We start from the raw sequence: 12,730 nt of genomic DNA on the forward strand, positions 1-12,730 counted from the left end.
GTGCTCGGAGCTTGACATCAACCTAATGAAGAAAAAAACGGAAAACGACGTAAGGCCTTGAAGGCATAAATCTTTGCTCAGTGCTCGGAGCTTGACATCAACCTAATGAAGAAAAAAACGGAAAACGACGTAAGGCCTTGAAGGCATAAATCTTTGCTCAGTGCTCGGAGCACAAAAATCATGCTTGAAACATGAAATCCAGCAATTTGATTGGTTGATTTTCGAGTCTGAGTACAAAAATCGTACTCGAAAGTTTTATGGCCGTGATGCCTACAAAACATTATAGAAAACTAAAGATTAAGCAACAGGAACACCACAATAAATCAGGTAAACTAATGTGCTACCGAGGAGTAGGCAGTTCATGTTCAACATGTGGCACCCATCGTGTTGCTTCTGCAAGAACATATACAATAAACGTGCATTGGAGGAACATTTAGAAATTATTTGTAAGAGCTTAATAAACAGAACGAAAGCGAGACTCGCCTATATTTTCCGCATGTTTCGGAGCAAGGGCAACTACGTTTTATATATCAAGACTAAAGACTATGTAAAATGAACCCTTCAACATAGCGGAACACAAATTCACAAAACACCAAATTCTTAAACTCTTTTGATTGAAGTACGTCATTTAGAATACATTTTGAAGGCTTCAGCATATTGACATCAACGTTAATATTAATATTAATAAATATAAATGTATGTTGGTTCGCTTGAGAACAAAATGTGGTCTTCTATAGCTATTCATTAACAATCAAGAACATCTTTGTGTTACTACGTCAGAGAGCAAAGTTTGAGTGTACATTAAACTTCCATTGTTTAACCGATATAATATATTATTTGTTCTGAAACACAGTAAATGTCAGAATTTTGGAATTGTGTAGTCATTTTTGTTGTTTATGGCGCTACTGAATTATTTGTTTGTACAAACAATAAATAACGATTTCAATGGGGACAGGTATTCTAGTATTGACTTACAGGCCTTTTTATATTCTTAAAACAGCTATAAATAATAAGACCATTTATGACTTATTGCAATGTCATTTTACGTAACGGAGGGTCAATCAGGTTGATATCAAAGTTTATATCCAACATATCGTGAATCAGTTCAAACTATGCGAATGACCTTTCTGAAGATATATGAATTTCATCAAAACAGAAAAGTTTGTCGTCGTTTTGAAGTTACTGCTGCATCATTTCTTAGATACCCACACATTATAATGTTAAGCTGGCTGTTTTCTATACAGTTATTTGAGTACCGCTGGTGATTAACCATAAGTCCATGACAGTAACATTCGCTCGGAAGCCAGTGATTCGATTCATGAGTGTCTTCGTGAGGTTGGTTTACAGGAATTGAGAATTGAATGAAAAACAAAATACATAATAATGTGTAAAACATAAAGAATAGAGAATGTTTGACTACATTTAAAAACAATAATAGAGAACAATAAGAATATAGAATAATGGGGAAAAATCAAGAATAGTGAAAATATCCTGAAAAATCAAGAATACAAAGCCCCCCCCCCCCTTTACCCTATTCCCATCAAGACTCAGAATTAAAGTTTAAACCTTAATCATCAACTTGTGATGTGACAATAATTTCAACAGTTGTCTGAATAACTGGATTTTAATTGTATCAAAATGGTAGATACTAGAATCTACTTTTTCAATTTATATATCACAGCACAAAAAGAGACGGGATTCAACTGTCCAGCGATTTTATATACCCGAGAGGTAACAGTTCGCAAGAGGAAAAATCCCTCCATCGAAAATATTGTTTTGACTCCTTACAAGTCCGTCTTTGTACCACCGCATGAAAGTCGTGGGTTTATCGAAGAAGCATTGAAGTCTATGGTTTTACCCCCAGTGGTTGAATCTGCGAACTGTATTATTTGAGGCGATTTTGCTATCATGAGACAACAGTTACACCTTCTTTTTTTTTAAAATATAACAAAAATATTATGACTTGTTGCAAGACCTTGTTACATATTATTTTTGCTGTGTGTTTATAGAATCGACGCCCATGGTTGTACGGTGATCTACAATTGCTTTAATCCGGGCCACAATTAAAAAAAAAAATTGGTTTGCCCAAACCCTACCCAAAGGTTGAGACAGTGGGTAGGTAGGTAGGCATTTTCTTTTTTTTTTTTTTTCAAAAAGAGAAATTGAAGTATCGGGTGTTTATCAGTCTTCATGTCTATCTGATTAAAATAAAACTTCTTCAAATCAGGACAATAAAAGAATTTGAGTAGGCAGCTTTTTTCTGGGTAGGTAGCGTTTGGGCAAACAAACCTATTCTTTTTTATGGCCCCGTTTTTTTTGGCTATGTCGGAAAGTTGTCTTATTGGCAATCATACCACATCTCCTTATTTTGTATTGGTTCTTAAAGCGTAAACCGAGATCAATGTTTGACTGTACATTGCACTTTGTCTTCATAACCAAATTTTTTTTTCTTCTTTTTAAACACAGTAAATGTCAGGTTAATTTTATTGTTAGTTTGAATTTGGTGTTTATGGCGGTAATGTATTGGTTTTTTTGTTCAGAAATTTGCTGTACTTAATGACAGAAATGTCATCTTTTTTGTCAATAAATTAGGCATCATAATTGAAACCATTTGTGACTTATGTCATGCAATGTCATTTTTGCGTAACGTCAATAAGAAAGAAGACTGTAGTAAGGGTTTTAAATGTATCAACTTTACGTTACAATGCTAATGACCTTTCCGAAATCTTAAATACACCATTTAAGCAGATGTCGTTTACTGGTACAAGTAATTAGTTTTTAATCAATGTCTTAATTATATCTGCATCATTTTTCAGACTTGGCTCGTAAACATTGCTACACTGGTTGTCGCTCAGAATAAACCAGAGGAATTTTGGAAAATTCAAAAAAGTAAAAACAACAAAATGATTACAGGAGTCTATTCAGTATCCAGAGCCCCTTGGTGTTGTAGTGAAACTCCAATAATGGTTCTATCCCTACTGATCCAAATCATAAATCTGTACCAGCCTTCGTGTATCACTACCAGGAGTGGTACACGATATGAACATTATTGATAATAGAAACTGATAAAAATAAATGTGTATAAGGTTAAAGTTACAATTAACTCTTTTAGTTTTACCAGTAAACTTCGTTTTTCAATAGTTTTGCTTTCAATTAGCAACTTAGAGCGCTATTTCTATATTTCGGTATAACGCGATTCTTTACTTTTTGATGACGTCATATCTCGAAATCAACTTCGGTGACCCCAATTTTTTTTTTCTCGCCTAAAATTTGTAATACATGTACGTATGATCTGTCTACATGCAAAATTTCAATGAATTATTATTAGTAGTATAAATAGTGTGATTTCCCTTTAAATCTAGGTTACTGTAATATCCTTTTCGATTGTATTGTAACATGCCATCTGTCTTTTAACACTGTGCCTAACTGTCGACAGGTTCAATATGCAATTATATATAACAAATGAGTAGGTCCGGTAAAGGCCGATTTTGACTTCAAATATCAAGTTAATCTGATGAAAGATTTTTGACACTTTTTTTAAAAACACTTAAGTGTCACTCTACTTCAGTCGATCCAATTAGTTTATGTTCAAGCTTAACTACATGTATGAAAAATCTATCAAATATTCCATAATATGTCGCTTTTCAGATGGTTTTTGTCAAAAATGAAAGTGGCCGTATCCGTGTTCACTCTCAACCTTTATATATGTTATGTATTATATCGTCAAATACAATTTACATTTAAATATTAAGAATGAACACAAATGCGGCCACTATCATATAAGACGAAAACCGTTTAAAATTAGACTCAAATACTACAATTGTGAAGATATCGTTAAATTAGATTGACTTAATGATGCTAGTACCCAATATATGTGCATTGTATTGTCAAAAACAGACTATATTTATGTAACAGAAGTATTCTACCTTCCAATAAATAGTCAAACGTTTACATTTTAACAGTTTATATGTAGGTACTATTTTATAAACCTAATTGAAAGAGCATGTTTTTGAAGATTTTGATATTAATTCGTAAGACATTATAAGAAGTTCTTATTTTGTTATTTGTTATTTTGCAATTTTCACTATAATATATTATAATGTTTAATGCAAAGGAATGAAAACGCGCACAGTTCACCATGCTCGTTCATTGAACTTTGAATAGACAGGAATACAGTTTGTCCTGCCAAAAAAAGAAGCTATAATTGAAAATATGGAGGTATTTGGAAACTGGAATGTTAAAACACATTTCCACTTCATAATCCCACAAATCAAAGTCGTAAGTCATTACAATCTATGTATTTTCTTGCATATACAAAATTTGTTATCAAGAATGTTTTTCTTTTTTTTTCTTTTTAACTTTAATACAGCATATACCAATTTGAATTGCACTCCAAACGTTGCAATAGTTTTTAAAATGCATGTTAAGGTGGTACCCAACACTTTGACTAAAATTAATTTGGCTCGTTTAATTTTCTTAAAATTTTGACAAAGTATTTGCTTTGACCCTTTGACAAAAATATAAAAATTTAAAAAAATTTGAACCAACCGTTTTATCAGAAAAATTACACTGGTTATATAGCAGTTTGATGAACACTTATTTTGATCATTGAGAAGCTTGATATTCCCTTAACAACACAACGTAATCAAAACGTTTAGCTGATTTTACAGAGTTATCTCCCTGTAGTGTTAGGTACCACCTAAAATGGGATAGTACACTCGGGAAATGTGATAGTACACAGAGGAAATGTGATTATGCAAACGGGAACTGTGATATTAAACGCAGGAAATGTTGTCCTATTGACATGATCTTATTTTTATTTTAATGTTTATTCTTTAGAATGGTTAAGAAACAATAACTTGAATTTCAGGTTGAGCGGATTGGCATGTTGGTGAGACTATAATAAAATATTGAATCTGAATCTGAATCTGTTTTTTTGTTGTTGAATATTCATTAAACATGTTGTCTTGTTCAATCCGTCTTGCTCAAGTTTTTTTTTTAAATTCTCACCTTCTCACCAAATTGCATCATTGTTCATTGATACATACATAGCTATAATGTTCTTTTGTCAATGATTGTCTGCAAGTGTTGGTACATATGTTATTGTCATGTTAACATTAATTGTCGTGTAAAATGCCTTGGGCAATATTCACTACGTGTAAAACACTTCATCATCTAAGTTTTATAAGATAGAAATAAAGATACACTTAAGATTTTGGGTTAAAAGCAATTTGAGCAATTTCCTCTTTATAAGTGGATGCAATGTTTATTCAATGAACAAAATAGAACTTTCACATCACATTTATACATAAACCAAATGCCGATAGGAGAAAGCTCTGTCGGTGTATCTGCTTAACGTCCTCAAGTAGATATAACTTACTTATACTGACTGTAAAAACTATAATGCAAAATATCATTAACTGTTCATTTGTATATAAAAAAGGATGTGTGGACCATTTTCACCATTCAATAATCGATTAGTTATTTGATAGTTGTTTCCCTTTTAAAGGGGCACTAGCTACGAGATATATAAAAATCTAATATATTTTTTTTGCTCAATCATTAATGAAATGTAAATAGTGAAATAATAATTCGCTTTTAGCAGTCAGTATAGTTCAATTTTGTCAAAATAAGCTAAAAAAAATAATTTGATTATGTATTATTCACTTGCAAGTGAATAATTCGACCTCATTGAATCCTCATTGAATCCGTATTCATGTGAACTTCAATTTAACCCCTTAGCTTGAGATGGATAACACGTGAATAGTATGTGTAAAGTAAATCAAAGGAATTCATCGCTTATATGGTCATCGGATGACTTTAGAGGTCAACTCGATAATTAATTAGATGGCGTCTAGACTAAAATACACACGACACGCAGCTAGGCATTGTTTTACATCATTAAAAATCAAATATGAGAATTTGATTAAAATCGGTGAACATGAATTTGACAACTATAGTGCCCCTTTAACGTCCAACGGAAAATATTTCAACATATTTCGAACCACCGTTATGTAGCATGCGGTATTTCAAAGAAAAAAAAATGGTCGGTTGAATGGAAAATAAGAATACAAAAGACAATTTAGAGGACGGGATAACTTTGCTAAAAATTCAGCTACTCCTAGGTCCTAATCATTTCCGTATACTAATAACTTACGATCCATTTTTGATGGACGATTTTTTTAGACAGAGCCCAGGCGACTCTATCACAAAAAATATTAGGAATACAATTGATACTAACATGTGTATGACTTACGAGATTTTTTTTTTTTTAAATTTTGTATTTTGATAAATCATTTTTACACATTAAATTGCTGTCTCTCCGTTAAAAATGTATATAAATGTTAAAAATGCACCCCATATTTAAGATACATGTATTAATACATAACTTTGGCAAATTGTATTGTCCTGCAGTGGGCAGTCTATCACGTGTCACAATGACTTATGTCATACATGTATAACAATATGTTAATATGTTAGACTGTTATATTGTACTATATAACGTTACCGTGAGAAAAGTTTCGCTATTTTGTTTCTTTTTGTCGCATTAAATGTAACGTGAAAAAATGCGAGTAAATTTGTTAACATTTCTTTTTGTTGGAATATTTTTATCAATTGCAGAATGTCAAAGAGGAAATATGGTAAGACTAATTAAGGTTATTTATGCAACTTTTCTAATGTGTAGGTCTATTATAAGTGGTATTGTTTTAGAGTTAATGATCTTCTGCTCAAACACCTCGACTAAAATTCATTTTGCTCGTCTAATTTTCGTAGAATTTGACAAAATATTTGACCTTTTGACCAAAATATGAAAAATTCAAAAAAAATGAACCACACGTTTTATCGAAAAATTTCATATACTATATTATTGTTTTACAAACACTTATTTTGATCAGAACATGAAAAACAGTTGCATTTTACAGAGTTATCTCCCTGTATTTTTATGTACCACATCAACAGCTTGCCGAGGGGTCGAATGAAGAAAAGCAGTCCAATGCTAAAGGGCTTTCCGAGGGAAATAAGGGGCCACCCCTGATTTACGCCTGAAAGAGGGACGGAAAGGATCAACCTGCCTATTCACGGCTTGTCGAGGAGAGAAAGGGACCACTCTTTGGTTACGGCCTACCATGAGAAGGAATGGGTAACGCCATTTTTGGGGAATTAGGAAAGGCTGCAAGATCCAAAGGACCCCATGCCACTTACATGTACATGTATTTGTCATTTAGTGTAAATGGTTTATATAACAAACTCAACATTGATACTATACAGTTTAAATTTGCTAGTGTATAAATATCACTAATATTTTTTAGGGACATAATAATTTATGATTGCCAATTTTAATACACCTTTCCACTGAAAAAATATGGCTTTCTACTGTACCAAGTCTCTAACAGTGCTCGAAAACATTGTTCTCATGGTTGAAGACCGTGCAGGCACCTGTAGTTGTTCATTTTGATGTCTTATGGTTTATGTACGATTGCGTGCCCTTAGTTCATACCTTTATTTAAATTCCCAGATGTTGTTTCTTCTACAGTCCGAGGTCAGAAGTGTTTCACCTATCATAGATTCCTCTATTATTAAATATAAATAGATATAATAATATGTGGTATGAGTGTCAATGAGACAAATATTTATCATAGTCAAAATAAAAAAAAAAGCCATTATAGGTCAAAGTACGGTCTTCAACACGAAGCGCCCTTCAAAAATTGGCTCACACCGAACAGCAAGCTATAAAGGGCATACAAATTACTATTGTAAAACCATTGAAAAGGGAGTGCCAGCAGCCTAATCTATACAAAACAAAAACTAGAAACGAGAAACACACATGAAGAACCACATCAACAAACGACAACTACTGAGCATCAGATTTCTGACATAGGACAGGTGCAAACAATTGCAGCGGGTTGAAACGTTTAAATGGTACAAAACCTTCGCCCTTATCTGAAACATTAGTGTAACATCACAACAGAGAAAACACACTATAAGATTTCATTTGAAAGCACATTTGAAAATAAAGTTATTGTCTAAAACTAAGTTGAAGTATAACTGATGAAATTTTAACTGTTAAATGCATAAATATGTACAGGTTTTTTACATGGTTATTTTTATGACATGTCAATGACATCACTTAGAAATGATTATTTGTATATACAAATATTGAAATAGGGTATCATTGTTTTCCTGTATGTATTTTTTTGTGTGTGCAAAAACAGATATTTGTCTTTGAATAGTGATATCGCAAAAATATAAATCATAAATGTATTTCATAATAATTGCTGGAAATTGTCAACATTTTTGTACTAAAGGGGAGGAGCCTGTAATTCAGTGGATGTCATTTGATGCTGTGTTATATGTTTGTTTTCTTGTTTGAATTGTTTTACAGTTGTCATTTCGGTGCCTTTTATAGCTGACTATGCGGTATGAGCTTAACACATTGTCTAAAGCCGTACCGTGATTTATAGTTGTTAATTTCTGTGTCATTTGGTCTTTTGTGGATAGTTGTCTCATTGGCAATCATTCCACATCCTCTCTTTTTTTTAAATAGTAGTTTCTGATCGGATATTCATAGTGCCTTGCACTGCCAAAAATATTTCTAAACTTGAATTCAAATTCAGGTCTCAAGTAAAATTATAGTTTGCGTAATAACGTCACGTGACTAACGTAAGCTTCATAATCATGAACTAAAAAAAATGTCCTTCAATTGAAGGACATATCTCTAGAATTCCTGCTTTATGAAGGTAATTACCTAATTAACTGATATGTTGAATTGTGAACAATAGCCGGATCTGAATGTAATAAGTGTGTATTTTTGGCTTTTGCTTTTATGTTTTTTTTTGTGGGTTTTTGGGCTTCTGTATTTTTGTACAAATTGTATCTAAAACTATGCATCTGTTGTTTTAGTTTGGTAGAGGCAGAGGACCTCAATTTCCATCCAAATCAAATTCAAATAGAGGAAGTTCTTTCGGAAATAGTCCACGATTTGGAACAAACAGTCGACAGCCAGCTCGTGCCAACAGCAGACGACGAACTTCACCCCAACTTCCAAGAGCTTCTACAAGACAAACGCCTGAAATTATAATTGAGTTTCGAAATAACGGAGGAGGACAATGGCAAAACACTGATGTGAATTCACGATTTGATAAGGGAAATCTTGATTCCAGAAGCCAGAGAAGACCCGGAAATAGAAGAGATGCCGCTCCGTCCAAAGATAGATGGAACAATAACAGAGTTCCTCAAAGCAATGGTCAGTCTAGAGACCGACTAAACAATAACAGAATTCCTCAGAGCAATGGTCAGTCTAGAGACCGATTGAACAATGACAGATTTTCTCAAAGCAATGGTCAGTCTAGAGACCGATTGAACAATGACAGATTTTCTCAAAGCAATGGTCAGCCTAGAGACCAATTTAACAATAACAGATTTTCTCAAAACAATGGTCAGTTTCAGTCTAGAGATCGTATTAATAATGATAGAGTTGGTCAAAACAACATAGGTAGTCAAAACTTCAGACAAAACACTAATCAAAATAGCGCATTCGTTGATTCTCACCATGGTAATGTCCATGACTTATCTGCTGGCATGTCTTTACAGAATCACCAACAAACACACCCAAATATAGCACATGACCTTCATCAACCAACCAGTGATAACCATCATCTCAGCAGCAATTCAAATAGGCATCACGTGACCGCGAATAACATTGCATTAGGTGCATCTAATCACCCACAAATTGATAATTTAGGATCTGGACCTAGAAATGTAAATATAAATTCTGAAATTCTTGGATTAGTAAATGCAGTCCCTCTTGACCAAACAGTCCATCATCAGACTGGTCAGTTTTCGAATTCATTGTCATCAAATAATGCACTTAAACCAGGAGCACACGGACTCACTGGACAACATGTTGGTCTTGCTGGACATAGCGCAATGAATACAGGTACACATGGAAATAGTGGCCTTCCTGGACTGAATGAAGTACACTCAGGGATAAATACCCATAATCTACACATTGCCAATGGGGTTAATCTAGGTACCCATGGTAACGGAATATCCACGTCCGGATTGCCTGACCTATCGGCAGCTACAAGCGGACACAATGTTGGGTTACATACAAATTCTTTAGTTGGTGATGTTTTAGGGAAACAAGCTAGTCATCACGGTCTAAATAATGTCAATGGTTTGTCAACAGGAACTTTAAGTCAAGGTACAAATCTTGGCAGTTCATTGTCTAACCAACAGGTTCAAAAATCTCATAACCAAATGGTTAATGGCCTAAGTAATGCCATGGCCAGCAATCAAATGTTAGACCTAGGGAACCAACAAAATCAGATCTCAGCTATGCAAGCCGTTCTTGGTCAAGCTAATTCCCAACAGAATCATAACCTAGCTACTCATCTATCAAACTCTGTTGGACAGATAAATACATCTTTGGTGACTGCTTCAACTAGTACAAGGAACAACGCAGGAAACGGAAGTGCAGGTTTTCCGGGCGCTAACAATATTGATTTGAATAACACAATACAAAGTCTTAACAATATTATTGCCTCACATGCATCTCCCGGTTTATCTCCCGTAGTATCTAACAAGATAGCAGCTGCGCATGCTCACAACGTGGCCGGAAGTGTTGTTCATCATCCAGTACCTGCTGTTGTTAGGCCTCGTATTGAACCAATCGAAATTGACTATGAAGAAATTCTACAAAGAGCAATGACTAATCGGATTCTGAACGGATTAATTCTTTGATAGCGTGCACTGCTCTAAGTAATTTATTCGTGCATGCTACAAAATTTAATAGGAATGTTAGAATATTTTATAAAATAAAATATCAGTTTATTCACTTGTACAAATTGTACGTCTAAAGAATGTGTAGCATTTTTTTTTAGATTGTAGAAAAGCTTATTTTCGTCACATTTTGACACTCAATATTGTCGCAGATGTTACTTTCCAAAAGTATGTAATTTATTTTAGATATGCAGTAGGTCGGCCTAGCTTATTTATCATGTAGTCTAGTTTGCGTTCATTTTTTGCAATCCATGTGCGGCGATCATACATGTACATAAATAATCCATTTTCATGAAAAGGTCTATTCATAATTTGTAATCAAATCTTCTCAAACTGAATAAAACATTTTATTTTTGTAGTTCTAGTGTGCTTGTGTGTAACCCATGATCAAAAGATGAGTTTCTCAATTCGATTTCATGAAGATATGCCCCGGTTGTCCGCTTAGGGTCTTTCATGTTGAACGTGTCAAGGGACATTGTGACGTTAAGATATTTGTTTGAGACTTTTTTACCGTGAAAAAGCACCAGTTGGAAGACCATGTACAATGTATATAGGGTTTCTATCGATCTACTTGAACCATTAAAGGCCTTGTATTAATATAGACAGGAATCGGCAAAAAGGACTCTGGGAATGTTTATACAACATCTTACACTAAGTTCAAGTTGCCATACCGGGTATGACTAAATCAATTCACAAGGCTTATAGAGGAAAAATGTAGACAACAAATACAAATACATTGAATAAAATAATAGTCCATCAATTTTTAAAAATGACCTAATATAATACATAATTCAACACTGGACACTTATATCAATGTTTTTTTCGACACGATAATTTTGTATCTTTTGTCTATTTTTGATTGACGGTCCAGTCAATCAACAATTATTGACAGACTGACAGACAGACAGACCTATTTTTATATGTACAGTATGACTTCACACAATGGACAATAAGAACTCATGCATTGTTATCATGGGAAGTACATGATGTTAAATAGTAAAAAAAATATTTAAAAAATACACCCATATGGATCAAACAAACACATATACAAACATATGTAATTTCTGTGAAGAATTACAAAATTAATATAAACAGAAAAAAAATAGTTATAATAGGAAATGTAACCTTTGATGAACATAGACCTCATCTTCGTAAATCTAAGGATTGCTTTATAAGATCACCAACTTCTGTCAAAAGCTCAGATTCAGGATTTAAAAGTTGTTTTAGCTTTAATAATAGAGAATGACACTGAATAATAAATGATTTGTATTTCTATTAAATATAGCAACAAAATGTAAATAAATAAATAAATAAATAAATAATCTTTATTTCAAGAGGATGATCCCATTAGTTAAAACTAATCTTCCTGAGAGTCCTCAAAATAATAATAACATATTTATAAGTACATAGAGTATTATAAAGTTATATTATACACAATATACAATTGTATTTAAATAATAATGAAAAAGCATATTAATTTGCACAATTGATGAAAAATTTGTAACATTTTGTTTTAAAAGATACAAGTGTATTACTCATTTTTATTTCATTTGGTAAACTGTTCCATATTTGAGAACCTGAATATGTAAATGTTTTCTTTAAAAAATTAGTTTTTAAAATTAGTAAGCCTTAACGATGGCAAAAAACGGCCGTTTTCATCAAACGTTGTAAACAACAAATGTATATCTTGGACAAAAAGGATATGAAAACTGGAAACAAACCAAGAGAGAACATAGTACTTTTACGTGGTTAATGATTTTTATTATTATTAAAAGTAGCAAAGTAAAAAATAAATGTGAGTCATATATACAACGAGAAAAATACTGCCGTTTTCCTTAAACGTTTACATAAGAAAACTCTATATTGGACTACAAGGAAATCAAACATTGATTGAGAAAAAGTGTCCCAGAAGGGACGATATACGTTGTACCTTTCCGCATTTGCGACA

At 33.0% G+C, this 12,730-nt stretch overlaps 1 protein-coding gene across 1 annotated transcript; it reads left to right on the forward strand.

The window, feature by feature from the left end:
• Positions 1 to 6,527: 6,527 nt before the first annotated feature.
• Positions 6,528 to 11,140, forward strand: LOC139496261 (GATA zinc finger domain-containing protein 14-like). Its single transcript, XM_071284757.1, has 2 exons — positions 6,528 to 6,641; positions 8,902 to 11,140. Exons 1-2 carry the CDS (start codon positions 6,567 to 6,569, stop codon positions 10,741 to 10,743), a joined length of 1,917 nt encoding a protein of 638 aa, XP_071140858.1. The 5' UTR covers positions 6,528 to 6,566; the 3' UTR covers positions 10,744 to 11,140.
• The last annotated feature ends 1,590 nt before the right edge of the window (positions 11,141 to 12,730 follow it).

This window comes from Mytilus edulis, chromosome 11 (genome assembly GCF_963676685.1).
Source record: "Mytilus edulis chromosome 11, xbMytEdul2.2, whole genome shotgun sequence".
NCBI lineage: Eukaryota > Metazoa > Mollusca > Bivalvia > Mytilida > Mytilidae > Mytilus > Mytilus edulis.